Source organism: Odocoileus virginianus, chromosome 1, assembly GCF_023699985.2.
Source record: "Odocoileus virginianus isolate 20LAN1187 ecotype Illinois chromosome 1, Ovbor_1.2, whole genome shotgun sequence".
Lineage (NCBI taxonomy): Eukaryota > Metazoa > Chordata > Mammalia > Artiodactyla > Cervidae > Odocoileus > Odocoileus virginianus.
In genome coordinates, this window is record NC_069674.1 from 48,218,601 (window position 1) to 48,235,395 (window position 16,795).

Sequence of the window (16,795 nt, forward strand, 5' to 3'; positions counted from 1 at the left end):
GATAATTCTTACCTTACTTAGAGAATTTTTGTTCTTTTTCTACTCTGCATTAAGCCTGTATCTCTGCCCATTTAAATCCTGCCCCAGCACAGTTGTGTGTTATTAAGCACCTGTGGGCAGACAGGACACTGCTTTTATTTACATACTACATTCCAAACATACACTCAACTTTGAAAATGTCAGTTTATGAACTTCTTAGCAACAGAAGACTTTCAAACTTCAAATTGGCTTACAAATCCTAAATGATACATGAAGTAACTGCATGCTATCTGGATTTCTGTTCGTTGGTTTTGCTAGCTCACATGCACATTCTATTTAAGACTTCATGCCTAGAATCACTATAGATTTAACCAAGTTACTTTTCCTTTATCCCAGTTAAATGGCGAGTAAACAAACTCAGCATTTAGTAAACATGGAAGATTTATGGAAGAACAAATGGCAGAGGTGGCACTAGAACGTAGATCCTAACTTCCAGGTCAGCTACTGTCAGGTTGAGCAGTAGGGGGAAAGAAGAAAAGGCTTGAGAGAGGAAGTTGTTGAGCACAGATCACTGGAATAGTGGGCTATTTTTGAAAGTATTACCTGAGTGTAGGCCAGTTGAGCCCAGTCCTATGCCCAACTAAAGGATTCCAACATAACCATCTATTCTACTTCATAGGATGCCCTTGTCAAGCTCTCAAAGAATAGGAACAAACTGCTGCTGTTTAATGAGCATCAAGTACAGTGCCTGGTGCATAGTAGATGCTCCACAAGTATCTGAGTGAATTTGTTAGAACATGCTTCATTCTGGAAGAAATTGAGAAGTTTGCCATGAAACAAAATATGTTCAGTGGTTATCACTATATTTCCCTATTGGAGATGCACCATGCACATTAATTCTTTTTAAGTCCTATGGAAGAGAATCCTCTTGACACTGTGGAACCCAGGGGTGACAAATAACAACTGGTTGTCTACGCTTGAGAGTCACGTAGGCTGTCTGGTGAGTTGAAGTTCAAGGACAGATAAAACTTCTTCCCTGAAGGCCTAGCTGTTCAGCCTTCTGCCCCTTCAGCCCTCATGGTTCTTGTATTAATCCCTCCATGCAGTGTGAGGAAGCCCTTCACTGGTCTTCTAGAGGCATGCTAGCAACTAGGAGATTGCCGTGGTAGGGTGTGGAAAGAGCAGTCACTGTGCAGAATTCGACTCATTAAGAGACCAACCCCTTGCCGCTCCAGCCATCCCTCCAGGAGCCCAGACACGTGGGTAAAGAAGCCAACCTGTGTATCTAGCCCCCAGCTAGTACCCCACTGCAGTGGCATGAGACACCCAGGTGAGAGCTACCTAGCTAGGGCCAGCACACAAACATAAGCATTGTTTTTTATCAGCCCAATAGACAATGGAGTACCTCAGGGTTGTTGCTTCCTGTGGATGAGGAGTTACTAAAACATTTCACAGGGAACTTGAAGAAGGATCATTATAAATCCAGGTACCCCTGTGTGTTTAGCAACTCCAACAGGACCAGAACTTTAGATACTTCATTCACGGTGAGGTTTTTTGTTTTTTTAAATGAGGCAAGGTGTGAAACTAGAATTTGCTAAAGCCATGAGAAACCTGTTCAGTGTGAATCCAGATCTGGAGTTCAGCAGGAGAAGGTCATGTCCAGGGTTGAGGTGACTCCAACAGGGTCTGTGGTCTGTACCCAGCTTGAATGTAAATGCTGTGTTGTATGTGGCTGTGGGGCTGACACATATGTCAGCTTTATCACTGTAAAAATCAGGAAGCCAGCTACATATGTGGAAACATGGCCGCTCTGGGTTGACCAAAGAGCCTAAAATAAACTACCTTACCAACTATCTGTCTTTGTTGCTGTAACTTAAAATGTTCACAAGTGTCAAGGGACACCGTTATCACAAATGTTAGTTATATCTCTAATCATATGTAACATTTCCCTATCTGTTCATTCACAGATAACTATGGGAACTTCACTTTCCAAGACAAAAGCTTCGCTGAAGCTTCTAACTGCAGAGATACTGAAATGAGTTTGGTCTTTCAAAAATATTAACAATGACAAAAATAAATGTCAGGCAACTTGAAATGTTTATTAAATTCTCTGATCTCTGAAAGGGAGAAAGAGGATTAAGCTCCGACAGGGCAAGGAACATCACTAACAGAACTTTTCCTCATGCCAAGAACTTGATATCTACTGTCTTATTCAGCACTCAGGTTTTAACTAAAAACTGACACCCAGAGAAGCTGACTTGACCAGATCACAAAGCTGGTAAGTGATAGAACCGAAATGGGAACCTGGGGATGGTTGGCTCCAGAGCCCCTATCTCCCCCAGAGTCCATGCACCTAACGTGCTGTTAATTAGCACAGCCAGCTGGTAGTCCCTGAAAAATTCTTAAAAGTTGGGAAGGACTAGGGCACTTAGTCTGGAGAAACCTGTCTATGACTTAGTGATCTGACTCAGGAAGGGGCAGGGCGTAAGGTACAGGGAAGGACCTGAGGTGGCACTGGTTCTTTTCTATGCCAGGGATTCCCTGCCTGCTGAGGGAACTGAGCCAATCCGAACAACAAAATTCTCCTCCAAATCAAGTCATGAGAGCTAAAGTTAGGACACCACACGCTGGGCCACCATACCGTAACTATTTGATCTTCAGTATTCAGGCATGTGTAAGTACAACATGTAATGTGTACCCTTGATATAAAACCCTAACTTTCAGTTTCCCATGAACCTTGATGTCCTACACGAAGGAGAGGATGAAGTCATTTGGGGATCTGATGTGGAATAAAAATGGAAAAACCAAAGCTGGGCTTGGTGATGGTGAAAAGTGTTAGTCGATCTGTTGTGTCCAACCCTTTGCGACCCCATGGCCTGTAGCCTGCCAGACTCCACTGTCCGTTGGATTTTTCCAGGCAGGAACACTGGAGTGGGTTGCCATTTAAGTTAGAGTTAAAACAGTGAAGGCACGTGGAGCAGCATGGTGACACTCCACCTGCCCCAGAGACAGCACTGCAAATCCTTCCTCTGTCATACTTGACATAGCAGCACATGGGATGTCCAGGGCAAGTCAGGTGGGAACCAGGTCTTTTTCTCCCATGAGAAAAAGATTACGGTTATTACCGTAATCTGTGTTCAGTGTAGGTAATTGTAGACACTGAGAAAGTAGAGAGGAGCATAAGAATGTATAACAGAATCACAGTTTAACATCTGACTGAGGTGTTTCAATATTTTCTGCTGTGTATATATGTGTGTGTATGTATAAGATTAATTCCCTCATCAATATTTTTTGAAAATAGCATAAATTTCTAGGAAAATTACAGAACTGAAGAATTTGAACATTTTTAAAAGCTCTATTTTCTGCCAGGTTTTATCCAGAAAGGTCAGTTGTGCTCCCCCCCAGGGCTTCCGGGGGACTCTCAGGAGAGGCAAGGAGATTTAGATCCACTGACGGGGAGAAAGGCTGAAGTGTCCTTCTTGAGAAAATCTGGAGCTACATGTGTGCTTGACTGTGTATCTACATAGATGCCAGAGACCAAGCTTGCTTTATGCTGCTGAAATGCTGTATTCTCTGTGTAGCCGAGGACTCTCAGAGAAACTGTGCAGAACCAAGGTGGATGGAATCAGTTGTGCTCCTGGCCTGGAATGTCTGCGAGGAGCACAAAAGAATGAATCGTGTTGCGGCTCTGGGGTTCTGTTGGTCAGTGGGGAGCCCACATTGCCCCCCACCCTTCCCCATGCATTTTGTCTTTATCCCTTTAACCTTAGGGTGTTTACTATGTTTGGGACATGAACTGCATGCAGAGGAGTCTTTGAGCTGTAAGCACTTGGGCTAATAAGATCATAAGCGCTCTGCCAGTCGTGTGAACAGATTAGGTAGAAAGGTCAGATGACAGAACTTCAGGATGGGGGGAACTCCAGTCTGGGAAGCTGCTAAGGGCTCCCACAAACATTTGAGCTGTGCTTTGAGAAATGGGAATGAAATGAATGCTGACGAGGAGAGGAGGGAAAGGGAGCATTTAGAGGCAAAAGAATTAACATGGGAGACCACTGTACTGCTGCTCCTCTGCCCTACTCTATATGAAGTCTGGGGAGTTAGATGCTCATCTCCTCTCAGCTCTGCAAATGCCAATGAAATGGTGAGAAGACCTGACCCCTGAGTCAGTGCCCAAGAGCCTCGTGGATGAGAAACCCCCTGCCAATAGGCAGGGCAAGGAATGAGACATGTCTGAAGGTAGCCGTGGGGATGAACAAGATGGCAGCCCTTGTGGGTTCCGCCTGACACCACAGTGCGCCAGCTCGTTATGCCCTCCTCTCACCAAAACCCAACCCAACAACCATGCAGTAAATAAGGTGAAATAATTATACTGGAGAACACCACTGCCCTGCAGCCAGTAACTTCCCAGAGACTAGAGTTACCTCACGCACCTGGTTAGGAGAAGCAGTTATGCATTTGTTCCTGCCCCATGCACCATTACCTGGTATTCTGGCCCAGGAAAGGAAATTCACACTTCCCTCATGGAAATCACGACTACTAATTGCCACCCATGTCACTTGCCAGTCTGTGGTACTGAAAAGGCAGCCTTCATAGCCCAAGTTTCATGCAATTTTTTTTTATTTTTTTTATTTCTTCATGCAATTTTCTTTGGGCCTTAGATGGAGAAAGAACACTCCCCCAAAGCCCTCATCAACTTAGATGGAAACAAACTGCAGGAAGGCAGAAACTACTGGGAATTCAAGAAAAATAGAAACAAAAGAGTAATGACAAGAAAATAGAAATGACCAGGGGAAAGGGATGTAAAAAAGGAATGAAGCCAGAGGTGGAAAAGAGAGAAGGCTTCATCCTCTGGACAAAATAAAGGGTGTAGATTATATTCCCCTACCTCTTTTTTTCTTCAGTCAGTCGCAGTCTGGGTTATTACTTTGCTCCCTCTTTTAACTTGGCTGATGTGTAAGACACCCCTAAAACAGTGTTTGGACCCCTGAGAGAAGGCACTAAGACAACGGAGCATGGTGCACCAGCTCCCGAGAAGCACAGAGGGCAGGCGCACCAAGGGCAGGTGGGATACAAGAGCAGTGTCCTTGTCCAGCTTTCTCCATTTTCACATAGAGAAAGAAGAGGAAATCTCTTTCTGCAAGCAGAGCTGTCCTCTGGACAAACTAGCTTCTTGAACTATCCCTTGGGCTCCTGGCTTCCCGAGGTAACATTTTCATTCTTTCCCTATCCCCACCCCACTATCAGGATGCCTTCTGACCCACAGGAATGTACGTGTCCACTGGCGACATGGCACGCACTGCATCAGGACACAGTCGGGACCTCACATCCCCATCCTGGGCTTTCATCTGGACTTGCCATGATAAACACTTAACCGTGTTCAGAGCTTGTGAAACCCTGAGCCACTTACCTGTAATACATTTGTGTTTTATGCTTTAATATCAGGAGCAGGTATAAAAGTACTGAAATAATCGTGTGTGTGTGTGTTCAGAGACATATTGAAGAGGGAATAATACAGGAAGTGCTTATGCTATCATATTTTTCAAGGCTTTCTTTAGAAATAGTCAATCTGCTGAGCTTTGGGGAAATTAGCATCTCATCACAGGCACCAAATCTGTTTTTGATTTTTACTTTTTTCACAGTTGGATTTAAAGAGCTGCTAATGCTTCAAGGGAAAGTTTGCAGATTTGTTTTCTTGAAATGTCCTCTGGACACTTGAATGTGTGGTGTTTCTCAGTGTTTTGTCCCTTGGAGTTTTTCTCAATAGGGAATTTAGTGCCCCTGGCTCCCCTGACACCCAGAGTCAGGCCTGCAGACACACAGGTTTTGTGCTGTCTACAGAGACTTTGCTGAAGCTAGAGCAGGGTAAGGTGTGAAAAATACCAAAGGCCCCCTTTGTCCTCATCTCTTTTCATGTCACTGCGGGGAAGGGGGCAAGGGCTTCCTCAGCTGGAAGAAAATACCCTACAACATTTTCCGAAAGAGCTCTGTGAACTGTCTGTAGGCTTTTAAGACTTCAAAGTGGTCTTCTGTGAACCACCTGCAGAGCCAGCCACTGGGAAAGGTGTTTGGCAAACAAATAGGTGATACATTTGATATTCTGCCTGATTTGACACGAATTTGAAGAATACCAAAGACATGAGCCTCCTACAACAACAACAAAATCTGACCTATAGTTCCCACACAGATCAGCAGAGGGGAAGACCCACCCAGAGGCCAGAGCTGGCCCTGACCTGAGGGCGGCCACACACCCAATCGGCTCCACAGAGGGACGCACCTCTCCCCAGACGCGATTGACACAGGACTTGCCATTTTCCATCTGGTTATGCCAAGCAAGAGGGTATCTCTTTTACCTTGTATCTCTTTTTACATCCAGGAACCGGGCAGGCAAAAGGCTTCTCCTCCCCTCCGTTCATGCACATGGAGCTGAGGATGGCTTCAGAGCTGATGGCGCTCTCGGTGGTCCAGGACTCGTCACTGTCTGACTCCTCATAATCCACCTCCTCCTCGTCGTACTCGCTGCCTGTGGGGCCAGAGCAGAAGTGCAAGGAGCGTCAGAGCGTCCCCGCAGGACCAGAGCGTGGCTGTGAGGGCATAGGCAGCTCCGACTGTCCTGGAAGAGGACATCTAGGGCATCAAGGGACTGCAAGGGCATCTAGTCCCGAGGGTAGCCCTGAGGGAGAGGGTATCTGCTTTCCCATCAGAAAGACTAGGGTTCATGGTAAGGAGTTAACTGTGCAAGAACTTGAACGCAATTTTTCAGCAAAGGTGATTGCCAAGATGCTGAAACCAAATATAACTGACCATGACAGATAGACCCCTGCCCCAACACACACTCATGCGCACACACAGGATACACGTGACACTTCAATGAACAGAATTCTGTCCCCTTAGTTTCATGCTTTTATCACCATAGTAAATAGAAAAATCTGTGCGAGGGGGTAACATTTTACACTTAATAGGTATTTACACTTCAGTGGCAATTCATTTCAGATCTTTTTCTTTATAAGCTGAGCTGGGAAGACCACGAAGAAATGTGGCACTAAAGAGGGGTTACCCCAAGCTAGGGAGCAGGGGGCTGAAACACCCAGAGCTCTGAAGGCACAATGTCATGATCAGAATGCAGGTCCAGCTAGAGGAAGACCCAGCAATTCCCTACCACACCTGTCCCCAGCGAACAGCACCTGCCTTTCAGTACACACACCCCATTCCTGGGAGGGAGGGCTGGCTGAGCCACTGCAGCAGAGAGCTCAGATGCATGCGGGGATCCCCTTGTACTTTGAGGTTAAGAGCTCTGCTCAGAACTGAATTAAAAATCTGCCTCACCGACTTCTGCTCAGCATGGAGGGGATGGAGAACCACTTCAACAAGCAACCCCCCCACCTTTTTTTAACGAGGTCTACAGCCATTTATGTGGAGTTTTTGCACAATACAACCCTGAAGGACATAATTCTACAGATCATAAAGAGTGTAAAATAATATGTTGACAAGTTCTAATGCATTTACAAGCCTCGTGGAATAAATAGGAATTATGGCACAACATTAATAAGAATTATATGGCAGCAATTACAGTTGTGGAATTCATCCCCCAGGTGTGAAGCTAAACTGCAGCAGGGGCCTGCCTGGGTGCTCACCGTGGGCTCCCTCTGCTACATCAATTATTTCAACACCAAATATTGGCACTTTTATTGGGTTTCATTTTAATAGGCATTAATAAGATTGTTTGAAGAGCCAGTCAAGCCAGGAACAAGGACTCCAGCATGAGGCAAACACTTAAAAGGATCCAGGAAGGGAGGAAGGGACCTCAAGGTGAACGAGGGCCTCATATGTTTTAGGCATGTTAGATGCATCATCTCATTTAACCCTCCAGTGACCCTGTGAGGTGAGGATGACTGTCACTCTCATACACACAAAGAAAGTGAGCACCTTGTGGTTCAAGAGCTAACACATTCTCAAGTAGCGATTAAGGGAGTCAGTTTTCCCCAGGTGACATTTTCCTGGCCTCCAATGCCAGCAGTTCTCTGGGGGTGGGGGTGGGGGGATGGGGGGTGTTTCTCAACCTACATGTTTCTGGTCCTCCACTATCTACCACTCAGAATTCAAAGCAGCCTGTTTAGAAACTCGGGTGGTGCAGGAAAAACAACCAGCCAAAAATGAGGCGTTGGCATTCAATGTGGGTTTCAGTAAGCCCCGCTGTGTTTGGCTGGAGACCCCAGGGATCAGACAACACAGGGGTGCCACTCTGCCAAAGCCCTGAGTCAGTTTGTGGGCAAATCTCAAAATCTGTTTTTTAGTAGGGCACCGTTTAGGACATTTTACTCTTAAACAAATGCCACATGCCGGTATCCTTTAAATGGCTTGTTAGAAAACTATAAATGCTGTTTTGCAAAGCTCCTCCAGTAGGACTTGAGAAAGTGAGAATGACTAATTTACCCATCTAATTGGGCTAACTTGTTAACCTGAATACTGAAAATTGCACAACATTTACAACTGGGGGCGCAGGGGGTGGGAAAGAAAGCCTCAGACCAACTGAGGGCTTAATGAAGCCCAGCAGAAGATAAAACTTCAAAACTCCTTGGGATCAAAAGGGGCCAGGCCCGAGGGATTGATCCTGTGGACACAGCTGCCTGGAAACCACTCGGCATCGAGTCGTGTTGCAGGAAGGCGGAACACAGGAGTCACCATCCACATCAGGACGCCTTCGCGAGTACAGGCGTGCTCACACACCACAGGGTCCTCTGGGTGCTTTGTGAAAGTGCCTGCCTGGGATGGGGATCGAGAAGGATCTGTTTCTACCGAGTTCTGTCCTGTAACACAAGCTGAGCAGTGCACGGCCCTGGGTTCATGCCTTGGCTGGACAGTCAGCAGAGTGACTACCTGGCCTCTTCTTTCTCTTCTGTGAAATGGGGGAAAGACTCTTCCCTTCAGTTTAATTCAAGGGTTAGAATTAATGTTGATAAAGCACCTGGCACAGGAAGCCATAGTGAGTGCTCAAAAAACAAGACAGGACCTCCCTGGTGGCAGAGTGGATGGGAGTCTGCCTGCCAGTGCAGGGGACACGGGTTCCAGCCCTGGCCCGGGAGGGTTCCACGTGCCGCAGGGCACCTGAGCCGGTGTGCCACAACTGCTGAGCCAGCGAGCCTGTGCCCGCAGTGAGAGAAGCCACTGCAGCGAGACGCCCGTGCGCCGCAACAAAGAGAAGCCCCTGCTTAGTCACTGGAGGAAGCGCTCGTGCAGCTAAAAAGAAAAAAAACCGAGACAGTATAGCATCGCTTTTGTAATAATACTACCCTATGAGATTACATGTAAAATGATACTATTTTTTAGAAAAGCCTGTTGTGAAACCAAACAAAAAATAAGAAAATTCGGAGGTTTGGGAATCTCCAGTAGAAAAACCACAAGAAGGATTCCATGTCACAAAAGAGGCATGGTGCTCACTGAGGACTGTTCATGCACACACATCTACAGGGGCCAGGCTGGGAGCCCGTGTGATCCCTGGTGCTGTCACAGATGCGCTGTGTGACCCCAGGCAAGTGATGTAACCTCTCTGAGCTTTAGATTCCTCATCTGCAAAGTGGACTGATAATACTACTACCTCTTCAAGTTGTTGTGAGGGCCAACTGAGTTCCTGCTTTTAAAAGGATTTAGAACAATGGCATATCATAGGCATTAAAGAAGTATTTAGTAAATAAATAGGCAAAAGTTCACATGAAAAGTTTCACCCACTGTTCCCTCATGCCTTCTTGAGGGCACTCGCTTTTTTTTTAAACAGAGGAGGCAGGGGGTGGGGAATCTACTGTTCTTTGCATTCCTGTACTCCAAGTGCTACTGTTGTTGTTTAAGTCGCTCAGTTGTGTCCAACTCTTTGCAACCTCATGGACTGTAGCCCGCCAGGCTCCTCTGTCCATGGGCTGTTCAGGCAAGAATACTGGAATGGGTTGCCATTTCCTCCTCCAGGGGATCTTCCCAACCAAGGGATCAAACCCAAGCCTCCTGTGTTTCCTGCATCGGCAGACAGGTTCTTTACCACTGACCTGCCAGAAGCCCACTGAAAGTGCTACCCTGTCTTCAAACAAGAGGAATGTCCCCAGCATGAGACGAGAGCTGCAATGAGAGGGCCTCCTGCAGGTCGAGGAGCTGCTGTTCCAAAAAGCGGCTCATACTCAGATGCTGGCATCCGCTTGGTGGTCACATCTAGAAAACCTGCCAGTAGGGCCCACAGTGTCTGCAGAAAACATCTGAGGGCCCCAAAGCTACTGCTCTTAAGCTCTTTTCACACATCTTTGAGCCCTAGGAAACGCTAACCCTAAATGAAAATTACAGCTTTAGCTGAGAAGTATCTGGGTCAACCCTGCTTTACTTTACTCATGTGCTCATGTCTTTCCAAGGAGAAAAGCCCACTCCAACCTGGTTTGGTTTCAATCTTGGCTTCATCTGCCATCTCAAAACAAACATCTGAATGAAGGATTCCCAGCACTTGTCACCCTTTGCTAGAGAATCCTGCCACTCCCCACACCATCCCTCATTTCAGGAAAGCAGGATGGAGCAAGGCTGGCTCTTCTAGCAGTGGTCAAATAGCTCTTGGATCCTATATCCCAGCCAATAAAAAACTATGGTCACTGCCTCCTGAAGGGGAGTGTGAGTGAATATACTGATTATAAATTACATACAGACCCTGATGCTGGAAAGATTGAAGGCAAGAGGAGAAGGGGGCTGAGAGAGGATGAGATGGTTGGATGGCATCACCAACTTGATGGACATGAGTTTGAGCAAACTCCGGGAGATAGTGATGGACAGGGAAGCTGGTATGCTGCAGTCCATGGGGTCGCAAAGAGTCGGACATGACTGAGCAACTGAACAACAATGTTTACCAATATATTACTGTGTAAAACAGATAAGCAAATAAAAGGATGAAGATAAAACAGTTTAATCAGTTCAGTTTAGTCGCTCAGTCATGTCTGACTCTTTGTGACCCCATGGACTGCCACATGCCAGGCTTCCCTGTCTACCACCCAACTCCTGGAGCTCACTCAAACTCATGTCCATCCAGTCAGTGATGCCATCCAACCATCTCATCCTCTCTGGGCCCCCTTCTCCTTCTGTCTTCAATCTTTTCCAGCATTAGGGTCTTTTCCAGTGAGTCAATTCTTTGCATCAAGTGGCCAAAGTACTGGAGTTTCAGTTTCAGCATCAATCCTTCCAATGAATATTCAGAACTGATTTCCTTTAGGATTGACTGGTTGGATCTCCTTGCAGTCCAAGGGACTCTCAAGAGTCTTCTCCAACACCACAGTTCAAAAGCAGCAATTCTTCGGCGCTCAGCTTTCTTTATAGTCCTACTCTCACACCCATACATGACTACTGGAAAAACCATAGCTTTGACTAGATGGATCCTTCGCTGGCAAAGCAATGTCTCTGCTTTTTAATATGCTGTCTAGGTTGGTCATAACTTTCCTTCCAAGGAGCAAGTGTCCTTTAATTTCATGGCTGCGGTCACCATCTGCAGTGATTTGGAGCCCAAGAAAATAAAATCTGTCACTGTTTCCATTGTTTCCCCATCTATTTTCCATGGGGCTGGATGCCATGATCTTAGTTTTTTGAATGTTGTGTTTTAAGCCAGCTTTTTCACTCTCCTCTTCCACTTTCATCAAGAGACTCTTTAGTTCTTCGCTTTCTGCCACGAGGGTGGTGCCATCTGCGTATCTGAGGTTATTGATATTTCTCCTGGAAATCTTAATAGTTTAATAAATATACATAATAACATGATAAATATTTTACTTAGTAAGTGTAAAGATTCCATATCTCCTTCCTCCACCTTATAGACTGTCTTGTACACCCACTGCCCTTCAGGCCACCTGGAGGGGTCAAATAGGCCCATCACTGCCAGCTTTGAGGCCATCACATTGAAGTGAGCTTTTGGATTGTTCCAGGGAAGCAGGATGGGGTGTTAAGGAATGTATGCTAATTCTTGACTGAGTAGGTGATTCCGGAGGTACCTGTGAGCCCTGTCAGTCTAGCAGAGGGGGTGCTGGGCTCCAGCCAGCAGAGGGAGGACCCGGAATCAAGTCAGGCTCCTGGTTCTGAGACCTCATCACCCAGAATCCATAAAATGTTCATTTCTGCAGCATTTTCTAAATAAAAAAAAATTATAAAGCATTTCCTCTGTGTAAAAGAGGAAAAAGACCCCTAACACCCATTTTTGTAGCTGGGAGTAATTGGAGCAGGTAGGTGTAAGGAAAGCATGCAAGTCACAAGAAGAATTCACCCCCTGGGCCCAGAGCAGATGTCTGGGAACAGGCTGGTAGGTGTCTTCCCAGAAGCAGGGTTGGGGAACAGTGAGTTGGTGAGTCAGAATTTTGCAATGAGAAAGAACTTGACAAGCCTTTGACTCCACCCTCAAGTTAACATCACAGAAGTGAGAGGTGTTTAGTGCTTTATTTCACAGGTCTCTTTCTCCAGGGCTGCTGGCTGGGGACTCCAGCAGGGTACGTCTATGCTGTGGCGCAAGCACTGGTTCATCTTCATCTCTCCACCCCTGCCCTTTCCTTTTCACAAGTCAGCTCTAAGCCTTGGCAATGCCAAATGAAAAAGACAAGTGCTTAAGCACAAAGCAGAAAACCTGCCACAGGCCAGCAGCTCTCCCAATGCTGACTCTCTTGAAGGGTCCAGAAGACAGCATTCTCATGACTCAAGGGAAAGCCTGAAGGCCTTCAGTAAGAAAAGCAGATGAAAAGCCCACAGTCGTGGCTTCTTTAGAGTAACGGTGGCTGTTCTTCCAAGTGCCAACCTTTCCTCTGGGCTATTGCACCCAAGAAGGCTGACAGCACAGGGACAAGAACTGCAAAAACATTGCTCTTGTATTTTACAACAAAATTCGACTGGGTGAGATTTCTGATTTGGATGAACTTGCGGAGAAGGCAATGGCACCCCACTCCAGTACTCTTGCCTGGAAAATCCCATGGACGGAGGAGCATGGTAGGCTGTAGTCCACGGGGTTGCAAAGAGTCGGACATGACTGAGCGACTTCACTTTCACTTTTCACTTTCATGCATTGGAGAAAGAAATGGCAACCCACTCCAGTGTTCTTGCCTGGAGAATCCCAGGGACGGGGGAGCCTGGTGGGCTGCCATCTATGGGATCGCATAGAGTCCGACATGACTGAAGCGACTTGGCAGCGGCGGCTCTCTTAGAAGACTGAACACCCACAAAGATCTGCATCCTAAAGACACAAAGGTCAGAGGACTGGGATGCTGGGGGAACGTGCCAGGGGGGGATTTACAGTGGGGGTTCAGCCAAGCAATTATTCTGTTAGGACGATTACTGTTTTCACTGATGTTCTGGTTACAAAGTCTGGCTTTGAGGCTCTGCCCAACCCTAGTTCTCCCTTAAGCACTTTCATTTTTACTGCACTAATGGGCACAATATGAAGCTTTGAGGGATGCACAAAGGCATAATAGCCAAAATGCCTGCGCTTTTTCTTTTTTTTCTTGATTTGGCCTACTTTTGCTTTAAATCATTTGTTCCTTAACTTCTAGCATATACTTGCATACCTAAACTTACCTGTGCCTACTTGGATTTCTCTTAATAAAAATTGTAGCTACCTAAGAATGTACAAATTTTGCTTGAAGTCACTTGCATTCTGGAATTGGAGGGAGTTGGGAGATGCCTTTGTCATTTAGGTGGTGGTGGTGGTGGGGTGGCTCCTGTAAGCCTAGAGTGTGGAGACATATTTTTCATGGAACCAACCTTTGTTTCCCCTGTTTTGCAAAGGGTAGAGTTGGGGCTTCAGGAGGTGAGGGGACCTGTGTAAGGTCACCCAGTTAGAAACAGGCAGTTTGGACTGGTACTTGAGTCTTTGATTTCAAAGTCTGTGCTTTTCTGATTTAATTTTGAATGGAATATCCCTGACTGAGAGAAAGATGTCACACACAGAGCAAAGCCCTGGAGCACTGGAAAGGAGGGGGAGGGAGCCCAGCATGGGGTGTGGGAAGCACAGGGCTAGTCTCACACGCCCCAGGTGTATGAGAGGGTGGGGCCTGCCCCCCTGGGTGTTGGCAGTCCAGTGTTCCAAAGAAAAGCCCCATGAGTTGATTTTTTCAGGCTTTTCTTATTCTTAGGCATCATTCAACAATTCACAAATGACTTTCACCAACATGAGAGTTTCTACAAGAAAGTTAATTTCACCTTGCACGGTCACAGGTGGGAGTCGGCAGCCACTAATCTCTCAGGCTGAGTTTTCCATTGTTACCCTCCATGGCTGCACAGTCCCCACTGTGGGGGCCGGAGGTGGGCAGGACAGTGATTGACAGAGGTGCCTTTGAGGGGTGGCCCCAAGAGCTCATGCCAGCATTTCATTTGGGGAAATGAGCAAACCTAGCGGACAGGATTACAGAGGGCAACTATATCCTATAGGACTGCGGGAAGAGTCCGCCTGGGTGTTAGCCACGGAAGTAAAAAGCTGATTTCATGAGTTACATGAAAAGACAGGGGGGTCCAGAGTGCCTGTGTACACTTATATCCACATCCACCCACCTGGACGAGTCCCCTTCATTGCCCAGGAGCCTGCTGAATGCCTCATTTGCCACAAGGACCACGTTACATCTAGCCCACTTCCCTCCAGACTCTGCCCACCGCCTTTGTCCCCTGCTCACCTCTTTACTCTCCGATGATGGCCCCAAACCCATACTAGCACCTATAGTGTTCTCATTCTTTGTATTCATAAACAGAGTGACACACAGGTAAAAACAAGTCAACCTTTTCCAGAAATCCAATATGCCACAATTTTCTTTTAACTCAGATCATTAATATTCATGCACAAGTGATAACTGCAGTGACAGCAAACCAAAACTCTCCTGGGATGTCAAATTCTGGCAAATACATTAGCAAAGCATTGCCTTTCTGCCTTATAGAATTATAATTATAATTAGCTTTAATTGGTACCTACCCACTTTATATGAGCTGAAGCAACAACAGTCTAAGTGAACTGGCAACAAATAATTACAATGGAAGACAGACTTAGTGGCTCAAGGGACCATCGCCAAGTCTCAAAAATTCTTGATCTCCTTGGTCCACCACCATTGTCCTAAGGGCAGCTGACCCTTACTGGGGGCACACTCATTTAAACCTCACAACAGCCTTATGAGGCTGATGCCTACTACAATATCTTCATTTTATATACAACAAAGGCTCAGAGAGGCACAGTGCCTTGTCTGAGGTCATAAAGCTCTTCCATGGCAGAGCAAGGGTTCTGCTCTAGCCGTCTTAGCTCTATAGCTTGTCTTCCTAACCTGTCTATGGTCCCACTAATAACTTGAATTCACCCGAACGGAAGTGCACATCTCTCAGTATGGTCAAACCCACGTCACTGAACTCATGGTGGCCTTGAGAGTACCTGGTACACCCAAGTCGCTCAGTATGTATTTGTTAAACACACAAATGAAAGAGAAAGATGAAACAGGCCTCCTGACACCAGGCCACTGCTTTCTAACCACACAACAGTGTTACGTGTGGACACTGCAAGTGACGAAGGCATTGTGGAGACGCACACGTGGCTGTGTATCTGACATCCAGGGTCTGCCACTTCAAGACAGATGAGGTGGAGAAGTCCAATCCCCCGTCACCTTCCACTGTGTTGATTTTTGACAAAGTGAGAACCACGAGTTGACGATGTGGTCACAGGCAGCTGCACTCCTGCTGGTACACTCGTAACAAGGGGAATGCGGGAGGGACGCGGAGGCCGTCACCCCCAAACTGGCCAGGACCGTGCAGCCCTGACTGCCGCCCAGCCTATGACGCGACTGCCATCACTGAAGGGCTGAGCAGGGCTCGGAGGCTGCGGCCCTGCTCCTGGCTCCTTGTCACTCTCACTCCACAGCCCATGATTGAGTTAAGATCTATGGAATCTTAAGCTCTATGGAAGCCTTAAGGTTAAGGCTATGGAAATCAGCTGCTTCTAAAAACTGGGTGTTCAGATTTTAAAACAACTCCACCAAGCAAGGGTAAGAAATCCTCTATTTGAATAGGCACATTCCCAGAAAAAGATGTAAAGGGAAAACCAACCTTTTTCTCATCAGCGTTTTCTTATTTTGCCTCGGTCCTCTTCTTCTTTCTCCCTGAGACTTCAGAGAAGTCTCTGTTCTCTCACCCGCTCAGTTTGGAGTCAAGCCCCTGCAGTTTGTTCCTGACTGAGTTTTGGTACCTAATCCCCCAGCTCTCCATCTTGGTGAGAGGAGAAACAAACTGCCCCCAGAGCACAAGAAAACGTCTTGTCTCCTTTATTGTTCTCGTATTCTGGCTATTCTTCAGGAAAAACAAAACGAGCAATAAGAAGGACGGACGTCCCTTCGGCACTGCGAGGCTCGGTGACATCACCGCCCTCATCTCTCCTCCCGGATCAGCTCCCTATTTTACTTTTGGGGGAGATTAAAATGGCCCTTTCCCCTGAGCCTTCCAGTTGCTGCTTGAGATTCACTGAGATTTAACACAAAGATTTCCTGAGGCAACAGGCAACTCTCAAGACCTATTTCCGATGCAGAGTCCCAGTGTTTTCAAATTGCGACTAAGTGGGTCAGGAAGTCATTTTTGTGGGGCATAATTAGAATTTTTTTAAAAAAATGGACAGAATGGAATATAAAGTATCAGAGTAGAAGATGTGTTTGTAAAACTTGTTTGCGGTGTGTTTCTCAGTGTAAAGATTCTTCTGACTATGTCACAGTAAGAAAAGCATGAAGCCATTTTAACCACCAGTAACCACTAGTATAGAGCTTCTTTCTACAAGAACCAACATTCATTTCCAGGGGGAAAAAAATCAAACAATTTT

At 46.4% G+C, this 16,795-nt stretch overlaps 1 protein-coding gene across 3 annotated transcripts in view; it reads right to left on the reverse strand.

Annotated features, from left to right (window-relative positions):
- The window catches only part of JAZF1 (JAZF zinc finger 1), a 322,431-nt gene that overhangs the window by 2,822 nt on the left and 302,814 nt on the right, over positions 1 to 16,795 (reverse strand). For all 3 annotated transcript variants that reach the window (XM_070467832.1, XM_070467838.1, XM_070467827.1), the window contains exon 4: positions 6,330 to 6,499. In XM_070467832.1, coding sequence (XP_070323933.1) covers positions 6,330 to 6,499 — 170 coding nt within the window. The remainder of the gene's footprint in view (positions 1 to 6,329; positions 6,500 to 16,795) is intronic.